Source organism: Nothobranchius furzeri, chromosome 12 (assembly GCF_043380555.1).
Source record: "Nothobranchius furzeri strain GRZ-AD chromosome 12, NfurGRZ-RIMD1, whole genome shotgun sequence".
Classification (NCBI taxonomy): Eukaryota; Metazoa; Chordata; class Actinopteri; order Cyprinodontiformes; family Nothobranchiidae; genus Nothobranchius; species Nothobranchius furzeri.
Genome location: NC_091752.1, coordinates 57,687,010 through 57,707,607, shown reverse-complemented (window position 1 = coordinate 57,707,607; position 20,598 = coordinate 57,687,010). Strand labels below are relative to the sequence as shown.

Below are 20,598 nucleotides of genomic sequence, written 5' to 3'. Positions count from 1 at the left end.
TTAACCGCATTTCACTGTTATGAAACTAGCCGTCAAAGATCGTCAGAAACCCACAGCATGACGACATCAAAGGCAGCCAAGTATGTACGTTATGTTTAGACATGAATTATATCCATGCACACACATACACTCAACAGAACTTGGGCAACTTGAAACAGAGAACACCATACCTGGAGGAAAAATCATCCTCCTTTCGAAGGCGAAGATAGAACCCGAGGTAGAGGCTTGTCGGGCCCAGGTGGAGGCGGAGGGTTACCGGCTGGTGGTGGAGGCGGAGCAGCATTATCCAGAACCACAGGCATCAGAGCCCTGGTTAGACAGTTCCCCAAAAGATGGAACGAGTCCCCCAAGGGGGTCATTCATGCGGAGAAGTGAAGGAATAGGGCAGATGTGGCAAATTGGAGTAACGAGGGCCCGGGCGGGGTTCGATCCCCAGACTCCCGGGTGAGAGTCACGCTCCCTTACCAGACAGCCAAAGGGACATTCCCTTGGCCAAGTAGCCAGGCCGCATGATCAACTGGGATGCTGCGACAGGACGCTCACACTGCCACATCGAGAGGGGAAGATGTGGCAGTAATGTTTGGAGAAGCAGGATGAGCTTGGTGGGTAAAGAAACTGCTGCCATCTTTCAGGATTAAGTTTCAGTTGAGATATTCACGAGGAATCGTGAGATCACACCAGCCACTTTGTGTCCACCTGTGTGTGTGTGATGAATCTGTAATCTGTGCTGTGTGTGAGGGATTCTGAGCTGACTCAGGAGTTTTTATCTCCCAGACTCTCATCAGCTTACTCATCCCTGCCTCTCACACTTTCATGGGGATAATTTCCACTCACACGCCAGACAAGTGTGCTCCTCCTCACCAGAGGGTGTTTTACAGCCATCTTTGATACACATTGGAGCGCATTTCCTGACATTTGATTTTGTAGATGAAGGTCAATGCAACGACAATTCCTGCGGCTTCTTTGAGATTTTAATCTTGTACAAGACAGCTCTGAATTTACTTGCCATTGTTCTTTTTCAGCTTGTTTCTTTAACCCTCTGGAGGCAGGCGTTGCAGATTTGCAACGTTAAAACCTACCTGGTTACTCCACATACGTATTTCACGAGCATTTTTAAACTCAGAAGTATCCCTGAAGGACTTAGTTGTTCGTCCTTTTATCAAAACTTATTTTGAGCCTGAGAGGGTTAAATGCATGTCATGGGAGCTGTCTAGTTGAACTATGTCCTAAACACACTTCCATCATGGGGATTTGCTGTGAAGAACAGACTAGATTGCTGCACCCTGAGTAAAGAGAACTTTTAGCTGCTTAATTATGAATTTGGAGACCTGTATACCTCAAATGCAGAATATTAGACCCGCACACACACACACAACAGCTGGCCCACTCGGAGCCCCACCTCTTCTCTCTGCAGGCACTTTAACCTTCCTGCCTTGGTATATATAGTCTGTGAGACTATCAGCGTTCTCCTGGCAGCCATCATGAAGGGTACAGTCTGGATCTGCTCCTACCTCGCCCTGCTGCTTTTGCAGGCCACAGCAGGTAAAACTCTGACACAGTTTATCTAAAGATGTGCTGTTTAACAAGAGGAGGTGTGTTAGGGTGATTGTAGAATAGTTGCTGAATGAGATGGTGATGGTGTGATTTTAGGGACCAGGTCATCATGCAGTGAGAGGTTAGTCAGCGTTTCTGCGTTCCTGAGGGGTTCCTTCACCAGTGACAAACCAGCCAGTACTGGAAAGAAACACCAACATGTTTAAATTGTGTCCCACTTTGCAGCTGACACCAGTTGTAAGTTTGGACACAAGCTTACTTTTAATCAGTGATTTAAACAGAAACATCAGCGAGTTTTGTTGTACGTTTGTCTCGTGGTTTGGTGAGTTTCTGGAAGAGTTCAGCTGTATGTCAGCTGTCCAGGGGCATGGCACCAGCTGATGGAAAGTCCTAATCCAGCTGAGGAGAGCGGAATGACCACATGGTTAAACGAAAGGGACACAGATAGACTCATGGTCTCGACTGTTCTTTTTTACGGGAGCTTCATACAAGTTTGCCATGATGACGGGGAGCAGATTGGGGAAATCTAATATTCCAGATGGTTTTTTTTTTTGGTCTTGATTGATGAAGTTATTGTTACCCTTGTCTGTCACCCCTGCCCGTCCTTGGGGTGGCGTTCAGCTCCATAGTCACTAACTAGGCTTCTATATCCCAGCCTTCAGTCAGGTGTCTAAGATTGGAAGACCTGAAACCCAACACTGTCCACAGCAGATCCTCCCTCCCTTTTCTCAACCTCCTCCGCCCTCCGCGCCAAATGTTTAACCTCCCCTCTCCAAACGCCACGCTTCACTTTGGACATGCTGCACAGCTGCTGTCACTCTGCACTGTCACAATTGCAATTTATTCCCAGCAGCCGGCCTTTTAGGGACATGCATTCTCCAGGCAGGAGGGGCTGCAGCTCATGTTTTCACAGAGCCCCCTGAGTGCCCGTGCAGGTGTGTTTTGGGTTCCTCCTGGATTCTTTAACACTCATGTAATTGTGTTCAGTTGGATTTCTGTCAGGATCTTGCATTAACCCTTTGGTGCATAATGGTCACTACAGTGGACAGGTACTCAAAATTGTTATTTATTTGTTTTTGCTATTAAGCACAAATGTTGAAGACTTTATTGCATTTGAGCCCCTCCATTTGGACTTCAGTAAGTCAAGCCAACATATTTCATGCTCAGAATGCACGCTGCCCACTGAAGTGGACGTGTAATAAATTATTTGTAAATTATAAAATTTTACAAAAAATGTTTGTTGAAATTTGTTTCATTCACACCTAAAGACAAATGAAAAAAATTGTTTAAAAAAATCATGGTTGAAGATTTCATAATTCATGCATCAAAGGGTTAATAATTAATACCTGAAGGGGTCATCTTCATCAACATCAACAGGAAACAAATTCACCGTCTCTTCTGCAGACTGTCTCTACGCACTGGGTGAGAAAGTGTTAGTTTAAATGGAGGAGCCAATAATAGCTGCTGCTTGACATTCTCACTGGCATTATCTGCTAATGACTTAACTAACGTGCAACATATGATCTGTCATGTTGACATGATGGGGTGCACTCTAGTGGACTTAACTTGTCAGATCTCCCTCAGGAAAAGGAAAACATATAAAAGTGTCCCCTCTTGTAAGTTTGATGACTCCATGGTTTATAAAGCCATGAAAAGTGCTTTATTATTTCTTGACGAAGCAAAATGGGGAAAAAGGAAGAAATAGTCATTCCACTCTTAAAGATCTGTAGTGACATAGTGATGGTTCCTCGCTCTAAGTGCAGCTCATGGGGGGGGACCATGCCTTTTCAGTGTTGGCTCCTACGCTTTGGAACCAGTTGCCTTAGTTGAAGGTTTTTAAGTCTCTTATTCTTTTTACTGTATTTTATTGTCTGTTTTTAACTTCCTTTAAATTTTTCTTTAATGGTTTTACATTTGTCACATTTGATTTGCTGGTTTTTTATAGTATATTTGTGACGTGTTTCAGCACCTTGGCCGTCCGCTTCGGTTGTGGAATGGGCTTTAAAAACAAATAAGTGAAATGACATAATCAATGTAAACATGAAAAAGAAAATGTAGTATTTATTTTTCTCTCTTTGTTTTATTGCCTTTGCTCAGATTTTAGGACTAAAGCATTTATTTACTAAAGCATCTTTGGTGAGTTTTTCTGCATCTAAGTCGTAAAAGTAGAAAAAAAAGATGTTTGGTCAAATTTAGACAACGGGACAACCGTAAGAGATATATGTTATAATTATGCCCTTGCTTGTCTTCCAGGGCTTTGGTATCACTAACCTGACCTTTTCACCTTAAGATCCACCAGATGAATTGTTTTATAATTATTTATATCTTTGACAAAGCAAGAATTTGCTGTATGGATTAGCTTTCATTAAATAGCCAACGTGGCTCTAAATTATGGGCATCCATGAATGAAAGGATAAAAAAATAATTCTACATATTTTCCACATTTCTATCCAACTCGAGCTACATTTACTGCAGCTCCTCCTAAATATAAAGAAAGCCTGAGCCACTTTTTAACCTGATTTTCTTAATATATAAGAAATGTAAATGTTGTCATTTTAAACTAAATATGGAAAATACAAACTCAGACTGTTATAAAGCAGTGGTAGCCAAGTGTAATACAAAATGCATTGAAGAGATGCACCCTCACATGTTATGTGAGAATCTGGTTATCGCAGATCATTTATCTATTTCCTTGTCCGGGTTCAACCTGCACAAAACTCACACAGTCGCTCTCTTTTATCCAAATTTGGTCAAATATAGTTGTTGTTTTTGATGTGCTACAGAACAATTTGTGTCAGAGATACATTAAAATTAATCATTAATTAAATTAAATTAAATTTCATTTTATTTTATTTTTTGTTTTATTTTTATTTTATTTTATTTTTTGTTTTAATTTTTATTTTATATTTTATTTTATGTTTTATTTTATTTTATTTTATTTTTTATTAATGGATACAATCAGAAATGCTAAAGTCTTTTTCTCCTCCTCAGGTCTACTATGAAAGTTGCAGGTTGACCAAAATGCCTGATTGTCTAGAGTTCAACTGTTTAAAACAAATACTAACAATGATGATTAAAAGATCAAATTTGCATTTATAAAATTCTTATTTTATATTAAAAATAAGACAAAAGAAACACAGATACCAAAAACATTTTTAGAGAGGAGAGATCAAAAGTTAAAATGATTCTCTCTGAATGATCTCATGTTGGGGACATCCCTCCGGAAGAGGGAACACATCAGTGAACTAAATGACATCAAGAGACAGTCCCAAGGACACTGGACATCCTCTGGAGGTGTTTGAACTTGGATGTTAGCACCAGATCAACACCCAGGAGTAAAGCCCCTTTGACCCCATGCCTTTCCATAAGCATCCTTGCTTCTTAGAAGACTAAGTTGAAAACAGAGCAGGGTTAACAGGCTAAAATAAGTAATAGATTACATTAAAATGTATTTCTAACGTAATATACACCGCCCGGCCCAAAAAAGTTGCCACCTAGATTTTACTTAGCAAATAGATACGACTGTTAGATAATTACTGCATGGGTGATTATCTTTCAGCTGGCAACAAGGTATTTAACCCCAACTAGTGCAATGAGTTGTTTCTCATTTCTTTAACAACAATGTAGAAAGACACATCTGGTGGTCATTGAACAGATGTTAGCTTGTTTGAGAAGGGTCAGATCATTGGCATCAAGCAGAGAAAACATCTAAGGAGATTGCAGAAACAATTAAAACTGGGTTAAGAACTGTCCAACGCATTATTAAAACTGGTCTGATGAGTCCTGATGGACCCTGTTCCAGAGTGATGGTGCATCAGGGTGAGAAGAGAGGCAGATGAAGTGATGCACCCATCATGCCTAGTGCCTACTGTACAAGCATGTGGGGGCAGTGTTATGATCTGGGGTTGCTGCAGTTGGTCAGGTCTAGGTTCAGCAGGATTTACTCCAAGAATGAGGTCAGCTGACTACCTGAATGACCGGGTTATTCCATCTTCCCTGATGACACGGACATATTCCAAGATGACAATGCCAGGATTAATTGGGCTCAAATAATGAAAGAGTGGTTCAGGGAGCATGAGACATCATTTTCACAGATCTTGGTGACATCCAAGCCTCAGACATCCAGAGGTCCCTCCAGAGCATGGAGACCCCCAAGGAGATCGCCATAAGGGCAGCCGCCACCAAAAACAACGCTTCAGTTCTCTGTTGGATGTGAACATCTTTCGAGTCTCCACACCGACTAATGGTCAAAATCCTAAAATAGGCAGCAGTCATCCTTCCTCCTCTTTCTGCTCCTCTGTCCATCTTCTGGACTATTGTGGGGCTATTTCTGACCCCGTGGGAGCACCAGCTTCACAAGCTGTGCCACCTGTTGCCATCTATGACGTCCTTTCACTGCAGTGAGCTCCAGCTCCGCTAACTGTCCACTCTTTACACTCACTCAAAAAGAAATCATGTCCTTTCAGGTGTAAAAAAAAAAAAACATTTTTGCATTCTTTGTTTTTGTCCAGTGTGTCAAAGGCGTTGCTCTTATTTCAAATTGAGCATGAAAATTGTGTTTACTCTGAATATTAAAGCTTTTTATTTTGAAGCTTTGAGATTTGATTCAGCAGAAACTGTTGATCGTTGTAGGGACCTCCTGTCTTGTCTTTGGTTAAAGCTACAGACTTAATTTAGGCAGACGATCTGAATGTATAACATTTACTACACACGTTGAAAAGTACATAACTGCAGTTAAGTACCAGAATGCGCATTAGGACAAAACCTTGTGGTTGATCTTCTAAATTCAGCCTGTTCTGCCATGCACCTTTAGTGTTTTCACACTCTGGCTTTTGGAATTGATTTCTTCATTTCTCTGTGGTCTGCAAATGGATTCTATATTTTAGGCATGACCTATGCATCCAAGAGTCAACGCTCAGCTTAAATCGGCAACAATCCTGCAGAACGACCACATGCCATCAGCATGTTTCCCCAAACTGAGGGAGGGTTGTGAGGCAACCAGCTCAGCGAGGACACACAGCTCAGACTGCAGATGTCCAGGGTTCAGCTCTCCTGGCGCCTGCAGGGTTAATTTTGAGCTGTGATGCATGGTCCGTTGTCCCATGGCAACATTACCTCTCTGATCTTTGTAGAGCTCTGCAGCAGGGCCTCCAGGGGCCGACTGGTTTGGGAAGGTGTTAACACTTTCACAGCAGTTAGGCACACTCAAGGAGCTGGTGATAAAAGATACGACTCTTCTGAAAGGCGAAGCCGGTCGAACAAGCTTTAGTTAGCTCTGAGTGCTCAGAGTGGAGGAGCTGGACGCTGCCACTTCAGCCCCTAAGTGGAATCTCGACTGTTCTGTTGTGACGGATGAAGCAACTCTTCAGGCTTTTTCCATAATCGGTCAGAAGAGCTGATCTAACAGAGAAAATCTCTATAACTGTGTCCAATAGCAGTCACGAATGTAGACTTTTAAGGAACTGCAAATGAATAAAATTCCACCTGGACAATTCTCAAGTTTTTCATGCAGGTTATTTAGAATCTTAGCACATTTATTTTTAGTCTTTCTCAGATCAAACTTTCTCCTACCGTGTCTTCTAGACATGCATCATTGGATTGGATCATTGGATCTCACTGTAGTGCAGGAGCAGGAGGGTCTTCTCCCACTCAGGTGTAGCTGGGATCATTGTTTGATCATGAGGATTCAAGTTGGGTATTTCAGAAAGATGCAGGCAACTTCTTATTTATTGGCCTTATCTTTATTTAAAACAGAACAAAAAGCCATCTGCTGTAATGAAACAACTATGGAGGTGTTTGACCGGATAACAGATTTCTTCCAGATTGTCTTAACCAGACTATATTTTGACAGAAGTATACAAAGTGTATCCCAGATGCCTCCGTGTCATGTCCAGTTCTCGTTAGATCAGATGGCTGTGCTTGAAGCGCCGAGGCACACAGACGCCCGTTGCTCTCTGACCCTGCATGCAGGCTGGCTGTAGACATCATGGGGCTTTACAGTGGAAGTTAGATCAGGTTGTAGTTATGAGAAGAGGTTACAGGTTTATCTGTTCGCTGGTTCAGTAAAAGGAGTAAACATCTGGTAAAAGGGAAAACAGGTACACGACGAGTTTTACAACTAAGTGTTAATCTGTGCTCTAAATAGTTTTAAAATGTCCCTACAAGGGTCTTCAAAGACATTCACACTGTCAACAGGGAGGGTTTCTAACTGCTCCGTTGTATAAATGCAGGTCTGTGTGGGGGAGTGGCACAGATTGTCCTGAAGCCTGGACACACAAGGACAGGCCTCACCACCTGAGAAGTCTGTGGTTGGTGGACAAATATAGTGTGACCAGTCCCAGGATCATTGTCTCTATTACTGAAGGGAAACTTCATCAGCTCCAGTCTCTGAGAACCCGGGGAAGTCCCTGAATGTGTCAGGCTTCTCTTCGCTGTGTGTCGCAAAGCCCATGGCGATGCCGCGTCTTTGTGTGTTTATTTTCAGAGTTTGCTTTCTAAATTAAGAACTGATTGTACTGACAGCTGTTATCAGATGAATCTGATAGGTTCAAAAGAGGACATGACTAGTGAGCAAATATGAGCCCTCAGATTCTCTGCCACTAACTTTTACACACATGAACACCCGGGTCAGAAAAGCGAACGTGTTCATGTCTGAGTATTCTTCGCCGTGGACTTCATTAGGCATTTCCTACAAAACCTGTCTCATACGTGAATTATGAACAGCAGATCCATCCATCCATCCATTGTCTGAACCCGCTTTGTCCACGCAGGGTCGCGGGGGGAGCTGGTGCCTATCTCCAGCGGTCAACGGGCAATCAGGCGGGGTACACCCTGGACAGAGAGCCAGTCCATCGCAGGGTAACACAGAGACACACAGGACAAACAATCATGCACACACACACTCACTCCTAAGGACGATTTAGACAGACCAATTAACCTAACAGTCATGTTTTTGGACGGTGAGAGGAAGCCGGAGTACCCGGAGAGAACCCACGCATGCACAGGGAGAACATGCAAACTCCATGCAGAAAGATCCCAGGCCGGGAATCGAACTCAGGACCTTCTTGCTGCAAGGCAACAGCTCTAACCACTGCTCCACTGCGCAGCCCGAACAGCAGATCCATAACGCTTATTAAAATACATTCATTCTGCTTCTAAGAACAATAATAACATATTTATGTTAATGAAGTCTATATGGGTGGGCTAATTGGCTGAGAGAAGGCTGGGAGTTATTAGCCTGCAGGTTTTGTGCTCAGATCCTTAGAATGAAGTAAAACTAGCAAAAGTCAAACACAAACAAATGAATTTTTCGTCTCCCTCATGTCTTTGGATGGATTTGTGTGTTCTGTCTCCTGTTTCTGATGATGGCACACAACAGAGATCTACACCGAGAGCTTGGTCTCACTTAAAGTTGGTTGAGTTTTCTCCTTTTTCTTGTTGTCTCTTTATTTTTTAGAAGAGGACGATTTCAGCTCTGTCCTCAGAGACAGATCTCACATCGATGAGACGCTGCGGCTGGCAAATGAGGAAAAAGCAGCAGATTATGCAGGTGAGATGGAAAAACTAATTTTTACCGACATGTGACGTATCTCACTAGTTTCTCAAGACAAGGACCTGTATGTACACTGTGATCTCAAAACTGGCCCTACATATTCTATTCTATTCTATTCTATTCTTATTCAAGATGTTTGCATCTACAGTAGGTCAGTGATTCAGATATGAGAATCACATGTAATTCTGAGCTCTATTTTCTTTCCTCTTTTTTTCTGTTTCTATTTTCAAAATTTCATTATTATGATTTTACTAAGTTTATTCTGAAATTAAAGACTGAAAAAAATTGGGCAAAATAAACCAGCACTTAATGCTAAGATGCTATTTTTCTATTTCCATTAAAACTATGAAGTGGATCAGATAAGGATTCTGATTGGTGTACAGAAATAAACAGCAATCGAGTATATTTAACCACAGGTAAATACCATAAGGTGAGGCCTGAGAGGAAACAAAAGCTGATTTTTGGGGGTGATGTTACGTGTTGTGTTCCAGCGGCCATACAGAGGCTGAGGAAGGTCTACCACACGTCCATCAAACCAATGGAGCAGGCCTACAGGTACAATGAGCTGCGGCAGCACGAGATCTCAGGTACGTTACCGTTACACGTGTGTCTTTGTCATTTGCCTCCCTCTCTTCTGTCCTGCGATGTATTTTCTGTTTGGGTGTTTAGACTTTTTTATATTGTGCATAAGCTTTCTTCACTTAGGATTTTTGTGAGTTTAGAAACATTTATCTGTATTATGCAGTTATTGGTATCACACCTGTGATCTCACATAAATGCACTCATTTTATTCTCTGTAAACATTTTTATTACTTTAGTCATCACATCATTCTAATCTCCACAAGAACGTCTAGTTCTTTTGTTTGTTTGTTTTTCCTCTTGTAGTTTAGCAGATTTAATTTGCACGCAGAAACATTTTATTTCTACCTTGTTTGTAAAACAAAAATGCTCTTTTTGCAAAAGAAAGTAAAACTATGTGATTCCCTGACCACTTGGCCACATTATCCTCATGCCGGCGGACATGTTTGACGAGCTGCGAGTCAAATATGTTACAATGAATTCCAGTCATGACCTCTCACTCATTCATGAACACTCTACCCTTCCTCATTGCTTGTAGAAACCTTACACCCTTACCCTTACTGAGCTTTCCTTCACCTCTCTGTACTCCACCTCTCCTGTCCTCCCCTCACCCCCTCTCCCTCCATCTAACAGCATACCCCGGACGAACCCTGGGGGACTCAGCCACAGGTGGGTGCAGGCAGGCCTTGCCTGTGCATGGCACTGCCTGACGTGCTAAGCCCCTTCCTATCACCCTTCATTGTTTCCTCATAAAGTGGCTTTCTGGTGGTCAAATTATGTCAAATGCACTTTGTTTTGAGTAAAAAGGTACAAGTACCTGAATTTGGTTGTATCAAAGTCTAGAGAAGCTCTTTATCTGGCCACTTCAAAGTCTGCCAGTCATTTCCCTTCGGGGAAAGGGGGTGGGGTGGGGGTGGGGGGTGTTCAATCTACAGAAAGCTGCTTTGTGAAACATTATGATTAATCCAAAGGGGAGGACAGTGAAGTGGATATTTGGGTGTGGTTTTTAATTGCGTTAAAACTAAGGAGAGGGGTGCATGTGCAGCTTGTCTTTAGCTAACAGCACGCCCGTCTGAGGGGTGGGGGGACAGGGTGGTTTCATGTTTGTTGTGAGGGCGTATTAGCATCAGAAAAATGCCTTTGGAAGGTTCAGTTGCATGTGGAAGAGCCATGTTGAGCAAAAACCGTTTGGCTCCTCCTCCTCATGATGGTCTCATTTTGGAAAGGCATCTGGGACGGAGCTGTGGGTCAAGCCCAAACAGCATGCCCAAGTTGATCCTATAAGTCAGGGCTATTTCATTCCAGGCCTGGAGGGCCAGTATCCAGCACGTTTTAGTGGTTTCTCTGCTCCAAAGCACTTTATTCAGTGGTTGAATCACCTGTGAAAAGCTCGTCAGGCTCTGCAGAAACCTGTTAATCGCCAGCTGATTGAAATCAGGTGTGTTGAAGCAGGGTTAAAACCTGCTGGATACCAGGCCTCCAGGCACAGAGGAGAATACCCCTGCAGGTGTTCAGTTGAGTTGAGTGGTCATTCCGTCCATTTCATTCCCAAACTCTGAAGGAACTCCTGGGTCTATCATCCAGGAGGATCGTCAGACCCAAGAGCCTGAGACAGGGATTGCCACTGACATCTGACATCATTAACATCCTACGTGTCTGTGCATCAGGAGCCAGTCAGATGTCAGTCATTTTTGACAAAGCTAGAAGATAAAAACAAAAGTGAATCCCAACAGGAAAATGTAGGAGTGGATTTTAAAACGCGTGTGTTGCTGATTCCACAGACTCCGTGTTTCTAGGTACAGCTGACTAGTAATCAGGCGCTCCAACAAACAGAGATTGGTTTTTAAAGGTTGGACTGAAATAATGTTTCCAAACTTTTTGAGGAGTTAAGTTTTATTTAGTTCATCTGTTGAATATTTTTATGGCATAAACTATGCTACCCTCCCCCTCCAAACCACATCCACTCAGCTGCTCCAAACCTTCGTTAAGAGTGATGTTTTTGTTTAAAATACAGCTGCATGTTGTACCTGGCTCTGTGCTGCTATTCTCTACACTTCAGTTTCATTTGATGAAATTACTTTTATTCTTGTTGCTTCTTCTTCTCTTGCCAAGGTTTATCTGGGTCGTCTGTAGTTTTTATATCGTGTTTTCAGTTAAACCTCATTTCTCAAAGAGTTTGGATGCTGTAGAAAATATCAAAGATGACATTAATGCCCTGTCCACACGTAGCCGGGGATCTGCCAAAACGTAGATATTTTTCTACGTTTTGGCCTGTCATCCACACGAAAACGGAGTTTTTTCACACGAAAACGGATCTTTTTAAAAACTCCGGCCAAAGTGAAGATCTGCGTTTTCTCCGTTTTGGGTGTCTGCGTGTGGACGGACAAAACCGGAGTTTTAAGGTCCGCAACGTCACTTTCCGCGACAAAAAATGCTGACATCACGTGTGCGACCTGTGTTTACACTAGCCGGCATCACGGAAGCCTTCAGAGCTGCGCTCTGTCACTACCCGATCCATCAATTGTCCAAGCGCTTTCTGCTTGTTTGTTTTTGCAAGTGGAATTACTGCTCCTTGCGGAAGACCACAGACGAAGGACGAGGTTAAGACCGGGGGCAGTACTGCCGCCTACAGGTCTGGCATGTCCTTAACAACGTATTTATCCGGATATGTGTGGACAGAGTTTGTTTTTAAAACGCGGTGGTGTGGATGCAGGTTTTTGGAGGGGCGGATATTCGTTTTCAAAAAACCCCGGCTATGTGTGGACCAGGCCTAAGTCTACGGAATTATCCCACGTTTAAACACATTAACTGATTAAAGGTAGAGCAAGGATCTTTTTCTTCCGGGTGGATCATCTGAACCATTGGTCTGCTTAACTGTCAATCATTCTGGAGAAACATTCACGCAAGGCCGTCGTCATACGTCGTCGTACGTTGTTGTATACGTTGCTGGGTAGTTTTCACTTCCTGCGCATGAGCAAAGCGAAGGTTGGGCTTCCCACAGACACCTCTGTTGCCGGTTTTCTGCTCGACAGGTAAGCTAAAGTTCAGCATGGAGAAATTCATTTCAGATTACTGCTTGAAGAATTTGGCTGCAAGGCCGGCAGCTTAACTGGGCGTGCTTTCTCATGCACATTTTTTTTCCAAAATGAGGAGAGGGCGGTTCTTTCCTGAAACTCAGAAACATCCTCCGCTATACCTTTAATTTTGAATCAATGGTTCGCTCTAAACCAGGTATCCTCTAAGTGTCTCGCTCCTGTCAGCGTGCCCCAGGCCAGCTGTCTGTCATCACCATGACTATGTGAATGGATGAACTGTAGGGTAAAGTGCTTTGGGGGCCCCAGACTCAGAAAGGTGCTGTAGAAGTTCAGGTCATTCATCATTTATTTGCAGCCATCTGAGTTATTTTGTGCAGCCTTCACTTACATTTCACAAACGGTGGACCTTTGCCCCTCCAGCAGCTGTTGATCCATCCTTTTTAACATATTTTTGTTCTGGCTTTTTCTAATAAGAATTTTTCACACCTTTATGAGCAGTCCAAATAAAATTATTCACCATCAAATAATTTTGCATTTTTTATTTAACGTTTTCTTGACCTGTGATGATGAATTTGGCCCCCGGCTGGAAAAGTGTGGACACCCGAGCTCTAAACATCTCGTTGTTTTCTGAAAAACAAACAAATAAAAGGGCATTTGGGAGCTGATGAGGCTGTTTCAAGATTTTTAGCTTTGACTGATTTTTGCCTAAGTCTTTTGTTTTTGCATATTTTTATTTTATGGACTTCTCATAAATAACAGATAAGTGCTTCAGCTGTCTGAAGTCTTCTGTTACATTCAGCCCACTTGTTCTTGAGGCATTAAACATAAACTTTATATTAATTGGCCACTAAGTGTGCAGGAACAAAACAAAAAGATTCTGAACAAGTAAAAATTTTCCACATGATTTGCTGAATGTCTGTGTCTCACCATTAATGACACGAGCCAAACCATGAAAGGACATTTTCTTGTTATTTTTTTTTTACAAATTTTGCAGTAATAATAATAAAAAAAAGATTCTGTTTAACCAAGAAAAAATAAATTCAACAGATACACACTAACAATAGAGAATAACAGAGTTAGTTATGTTTTCTAATTACTTAAAAACTGATTATGTTGTCTTGAGACCGAACTTAAAAAATAGCATTCTGGTTTCTTTCTCCTCACAGAGAATAAAAATTCAAACCGTTTTTATTTTTCCACCAACAGAACACAAATAAGATCAACATTTTATTCAAATGAACAAGTTCAGTTGAATTAAATAATCTGATGTAATTTTCTGTGACAGTTTAAGGCTCTACAGTCCAAATAATTAGGGATTTAATCTTTATTCCAAGTATTCTGATATTTAAAAATGTTTTTTCTGTAAGTGGAGGAAAAACTGAAAAATGAGGTGATGCTCCTTAAAAAAGAAAGAAAGAAAGAAAGAAAGAAAACAATCTTTTATATAGCGTTTCTCAAGATAAAATTGACAAGGTGCTTCACAAAAACAACTAATTTAAAATATAAAAAAGAAATATAAAAAATGAATAAAAATATGTTTAAAACGACAGAAATTTTAAATTGTGATTAAAAATGTAAGGAAAGGGAGAGAGAAAATTAATAGGACAGAGGGAAATCAGTAGATCCCGGGAAAGGCGGAATAAGAGCAGAATAAGGAGAGGGTGGTGATGAAGGACAAGCAATAGCCAGCTTGAACAGGTGAGTTTTCAGCTGCTTTTTAAAGGAGACCACTGAGTCCACTGTTCTCAGGCTCAGGAGGTCAGGTCCTGACATGTATGCTGCCGGGAAGAAGGCGGGAACATGCAGCAGTGCTTGGCCCAGGCTCAGGGGCCTCGGATAGACCTTGGCTCCTCTGCTGTCCCATCACGAGGGAGGGGGATGTCCAGGAGGGGAGGACCCAACCTTACCAGGATGTCCCTTGTCTTATATATTCTGGAAGCTGTGTAAATGCAGGGATGGGAGTAGATATTCATGGACCCCATTTCCGCATTCCTGTGGCAACCTGCCCCCCAATTTTATTTGCACATTAATCACCACCAACGACATTCCACGCAAACACACACTTAGGGCCTTGGGAGTGAGCACACAACGGCATTTGGCAAGGGGATCTTTCAGCCTCATCCCAAGTGCCGGTGCCCACTTCCAATTTTAAACTGCACTTAGACACAGAGGACTGTGGGGGGAAGAGGGGTGGTGTGGTTACATCAGCTGGCGTAGGCCAGACGATGCCTGCACTGCCCGCTCACCACAGCCATGGAATACACCTCATCAACACGCACCAACACTGTGTTGGAGCAGGCGGAGGGAGACTAGGGGTCTTAGCACACCTCTGTTGTTGCTTGGCTTCCTGGGGCTGGAGGATAGGAGGGGGATCTGGCTGTCTGGTTGGGGTCTGGGGTGGTGGGTCGCTTTGCTCGGTGTTGGGCAGGGGGGGCTCATCAGCACCCCAGCAGAAAGGGTCGAACTCTGGGAACCGGTGATGGTTGTACCCTTGTGCAGCAGTACCGGGACCAGTGTGAATAGGGTGTTTATGGGGAGCATGAGTGGGTGTCTTGAGTGCATTTTTGTAAGTCTTAGGTTGTATGTGTATGTATGAGCATGAGGGAGGGAGTGTGTGACTGTGTCTGTGTATGACTGTATATGTCAGGTGGGGCCTTTGACTCCTCCCCTCTCCTGGGACTTCTTTTGATGCTATACATCTTCGCCTCCCCTCCCCCTGCCACACTAGGTGTGGAGTGTGGTGCCTCAGTCTCCCTGAGTGTTCGTGGCTCCCGGGTCAGGGAGTTTAAGATTTTTGGCATCTGCCTGATTAATACGGGTAGCTGCCTGGTGGGATCTGAGTCCCTGGGCTCTGTTGGGTCCCCAGCGGTGGTGGTCGCCCCTGGGTCCCGGGTCGCTGGGTTTCGGGTTCGGCCGGCTTGGGGGTGGGAGGCTGCGGGCGGGCCTGGGATTGCTGCTGATATCCCCCAGGACTCTGCCAGCTGCTGGTTGTGACCCCCCGGGGCAATCCTCTGCGCCTCTCGAGGGGGGCAGGGGCTTTTCTGGTCGCAGTCTCCTTGGGGTCCCTGCGCTCTGGGGCAGCTCCTGGATCTCTGAGACTTGGAGCTCCTTCCAACTCCTACACATCTTTTTTTGGGGGGAGGGGGGGGCAGATATGTGGCCCCTCACATTCTCTATTGGATGCTCCTATAGAGAAACCTTACATAAACAAGCGCGTGTACACACACAGGTGCTCACATGGTGCTCTCATAAGTATGGACTTGGGCACGTTCAACACATGTCTTAAGGCTGTGGTTGACACTTAATGCACTGTGATTTATTATCATTTGATTGTTCAGTAAAACAATGTTGATTTTATATCTCCTCATCAGGTTGACGCAGTGATAGTTTGCTCCTGTTGTATTGTTGTGTACCTTTTCATTTTTTCTCCCTCTGCAGGTCTAGAAGCAGACTCTTTTTTTTTCATCTTTGACTGTTTATTTTTGTGGATCCCCCCCCCCCCCCCCTTGTCTCTTCCTTTCTCTTTCACCTCTGTGTCTGGTCAGAATTACAAGCATTCAAAAAAACAATAACAATAAATTTTAAGTGTCTGGCATGACATTGAAACCAGAAGCTTTGATGCTCCACCTGAGAGTAAAGATGTAAGGCTTGTCACAAGCATTCAGACATCAATTCTGTTTGCTTCACAGCCAGAAAGGACACGGGAAAAAAAAGCAAATGATCTGTCACCTTTGGTCTTTAGCCTGGTGCACTGCACAACCAGTATGCTTTGGTCACTGGACCTCAGGGACCTGCTGGGGGTGTAGGGACAGAGATTATCACCAATGAATGACGGTGGTTGTCCATGAAAGGCCCTATAGACCGGAACTAGGATCTTGAAATGAACCCTGAAGTTGACTGGCAGCCAGTGAAGCTGGAGGAGAAGCGGGGTTGATGTGGGTGTGTTTGGAGGACTTGGTCAGAAGCCGAGCACAGGCATTCTGAACCACCTGTAGACGGTTCAGGGAGGTTCTGCTCAGACACGTGAAAAGAGTTACAGTAGTCTAAGCGTGAGGAGATGAAGGTGTGGAGAACTGTCTCAAGTTCAGAGCGGGACAGAATGGGACTCAGCTTAGCAATGTTCCTGAGATGGAAGAAGGAAGAGTGAACAAGAGAACTGACATGAGAATCCGGGGTGAGAGCTGGGTCAAAGGTCACACCAAGATTCTTCACAGAGGGATTGGTGTGAGAAGCAAGCTGACCAAGAGTGTTTCTTACTTTAGGAACCAGCTTGTCTGGGGCCTGTATGAGGATCTCAGTTTTGTCTTCATTCAGCTGTAGAAAGCTTTCAGCCATCCAGGTTTTGATAGAGTCTAAGCAGGAATGTAACAGCTGCAGCTTAGACATCTCATGGGGCTTAAAGGAGATGTACAGTTGGATGTCATCTGCATAAAGATGGTAGGAGATTCCTTTGAAGAAGCTCAGGATTTGCTGAAGAAGAAGCAGATAGAGGAGGAAGAGTAGCGGCCCCAGCACAGAACCTTGTGGGACACCATGAATGAGGGATGAGGTGGAGGACCAAAACTTGGAGAAGGCCACAGAGGAGCGCTCAGACAGATATGAAGAGATCCACTCCAGAGCAGATCCTGTAGCTAAACTGCTACAATGAAAGATAAAAAAGCTTTTACCTTCAGTCCTGTCAGAGTCTATTTTCTTTCAAATGCATCAATTGTAATATGTACTTATTAATAATTTCATGTTCTGTGCCACTATAACATCATCCTTCAGGTTAAATTCAAAGATGTTTCTGATTGTGTTCATTTTAATTTAACTTATTTTATTGGGTGGGCTGTGTTTTAACTGTGGTGTGCTTCAGAAGGGTTTGTAAACCTTTAAGAGGTTTTCAATGGTTAATTGTGTCCTCTAAAAATTACAGAGCTAACAATAAAATAGCATCTTGACCAGTTATATAAAGGCAATGTAAATGTTGCCTGCTTTACATTTTACACAGCATCTTGACATTTTTACAAATGGAATAGAATTATTAAACTGGAAACCCATCAGATGACTCAACCAAACATATGCTTACCTTACATTGTACATTTTGGACTACGCCGAAAGTTGTTTTTTTTACACCCAACCCTGTTAAAATAACAATTGCATCCTTTTATCTGACAGATGGAGAGATTACCTCCAAACCCATGGTGCTATTCCTTGGACCCTGGAGTGTAGGAAAGTCCTCCATGATCAATTACCTCCTAGGCCTGAATGACAGCCCTTATCAGCTCTACACAGGTACGTAGAAATATTTGTTTTTTTTTTAAGTTATAATAAACTATCCAAATCCTGAGCCTTTATAAAAATGAACTAACCCTGAAACGTCAGTGAAGATATAAAAATGTTATATTGACTAACTAGATAGAAGAAAAACATCAAAGCCATAGGGCTTTATTCCTTTTTCCATATCTTTTCTCCCAACTTTGCAGAACTTCCTGCTCATTTTTCCTTCTCTTCATCCTGTAGGAGCTGAGCCCACTACCTCTGAGTTTACCGTTATCATGCATGGGGAGAAGATTCGCTCCGTTGAGGGTATTGTGATGGCAGCAGACAGCTCTCGCTCCTTCTCTCCCCTGGAAAAGTTTGGCCAAAACTTCCTAGAGAAACTAATTGGGATTGAGATGCCCCACAAGCTGCTGGAACGGGTGACTTTTGTGGACACACCGGGAATCATCGAGAACCGAAAGCAGCAGGAAAGAGGTGAGGAGATTCAAAACCTTGTTTCTGTTTTTCAGAAAAGTAAATAACAGATTTTTAGTAACCTTTTGCTTGGTTGCTACCCAGGATACCCCTTCAACGATGTTTGCCAGTGGTTTATTGACCGTGCAGATCTGATCTTTGTGGTGTTTGACCCCACCAAGCTGGATGTTGGTCTAGAGCTGGAGATGCTCTTCCGCCAGCTGAAAGGTCGTGAGTCCCAGATCCGTATCATCCTAAACAAGGCTGACAACCTGGCTACCCAGGACCTAATGAGAGTCTATGGAGCTCTCTTTTGGAGCTTGGCGCCCCTCATTAATGTTACAGAGCCTCCCAGAGTCTACGTCAGCTCCTTCTGGCCATACGATTACGCACCCGACACCAGCCGTGAGCTCTTCAAGCGAGAGGAAATCTCCCTCCTGGAAGACCTCAACCAGGTGATTGAGAATCGTATGGAGAACAAGATCGCTTTCATCCGCCAGCACGCCATCCGTGTACGCATCCATGCCCTGTTGGTGGACCGCTACGTCCAGACCTTCAAAGATAAGATGAGCTTTTTCAGTGACCCTGAGCTAGTCTTCCAGGAGATCGTTGATGACCCAGATAAGTACTACATTTTCAAATCCATCCTGGCCAAGACCAACGTCAGCAAGTTCGACCTGCCCAACCGAGATGCTTACCGTGACTTTTTTGGAATCAACCCAATCACCAACTTCAAGCCCCTGACGGCTCAGTGCTCCTACATCGGGGGCTGCCTCTTGGATAAGATTGAGAAGGCGATAACCAATGAACTGCCCGCACTTCTGAGCAGCATCAACTCTGGCAAGCAGCCTGGTCTGTCATCCTGCGAGTTAACCGGCTGTGGGGAGAAGCCAAAGAATCGTTACAGAAAGAACTGAGGACTAAATCGTAACTTATGAGGAGGAAGTGAGGAGTAAAGGGAGGTGAAGAGAAGGGTTCTGGTGGGAGCCAACCCTGCTTCTGTTAGGACGTTTATATCGCTAGGGAGACAGAAATGAGTTTTTTTTTCTCAGGAGAATGAGGGAAGTTCGTTTGGGGACTTTGAGAACATTACAGATTCTAAATAGGGCAGCTTAAGGGCAAAAGAGAAGCGAACGAGCCACTGTTCAGAGTTTTATTAGGACACACACCCTCGTCTCTCCTTGCACAATCACACTGGACTGTCTCGGACTGTGAGACCGAAGTACTGCCGATGTGAAGAAAATTGAAATAGCTGCAAACTAGTAAAATGAAAGCAGACACCAGCTCTCCTGTCTGTGAACAAAACAAGGCAGAAATCTGTGTTGTAAATCCTAAAATGTATTCTCAGCAGGTTAATTCCAAAAGCCTCAGAAGTTTTTAAGGAGTCTTTTTGTGGGTGCTAAAAAAGCCTTTAAGTTGGACTGATCCTCCAAACCTTTTGCTTTTGAACTAGATTGCCTTCTGCATGTTAGATATCACATTTATGTAAACAGTTGCATGGGTTTTTATTCTGACACGAACAAGAAAGAAAATCCTGTCATTTCCTTTCTGTGACACCTCAATCAGTCCTGCCATTTGTTTTTTTATGATTATTATTATTATTAGTCTTGGTTGGTTGGTTTTCACCAACCTGTGAAACAAGTGGAGGTCTGGGGTTAAGGGTAAGAATCTTCAGAAAAAGGAGGATGAATTCATTCTTCTTTACTTCTTCACCATTCTTGTGTTTGAGTCCGTAAGTTTGCCCGTCGTTGGCATAAATTCAAAACTGTGTTAAAAGTATTTTCTCGTTAGTTTGTTTCTTTCCTAAGAAGCTTCCAAACGATATACCTTTTCCAGATGAGTGACCATGAAAGAACCTGGAAGAATTGAATGCTGCCTTTGTACAATCACTCTGTCATTTCATCTGTCGATTAAAATGTTTGTTTCTTTGTGTAACGCTACAAATAGTATTGAACTGTGCAGACGAACAGCAGACCAGGAACTGTCTCTGCAACACGAAAATGGATCTCAATCACTATGAATGGCATAAGCTGATAAAAGAGGACCCATGAGTTGATCCCTGACCTCAACATAAACACTGTATCCCTCAAAGTATTATTGTTTTCTTCTCAAATATTGACAAAGAACACTCATAAAGCAGCAAATGTTCATCTGACGTACTGC

At 43.2% G+C, this 20,598-nt stretch overlaps 1 protein-coding gene across 2 annotated transcripts; it reads left to right on the top strand.

The window, feature by feature from the left end:
* Positions 1 to 1,433: 1,433 nt before the first annotated feature.
* On the top strand, positions 1,434 to 19,584 carry srl (sarcalumenin). 2 transcript variants are annotated; one of them, XM_015945591.3, is made up of 7 exons: positions 1,434 to 1,542; positions 9,011 to 9,103; positions 9,598 to 9,693; positions 10,319 to 10,354; positions 17,878 to 17,994; positions 18,223 to 18,456; positions 18,541 to 19,584. In XM_015945591.3, exons 1-7 carry the CDS (start codon positions 1,482 to 1,484, stop codon positions 19,350 to 19,352), a joined length of 1,449 nt encoding a protein of 482 aa, XP_015801077.1. In that variant the 5' UTR covers positions 1,434 to 1,481; the 3' UTR covers positions 19,353 to 19,584. The 2 variants fall into 2 exon arrangements, with proteins under 2 accessions (XP_015801077.1, XP_015801078.1); XM_015945592.3 differs by lacking the exon at positions 10,319 to 10,354.
* The last annotated feature ends 1,014 nt before the right edge of the window (positions 19,585 to 20,598 follow it).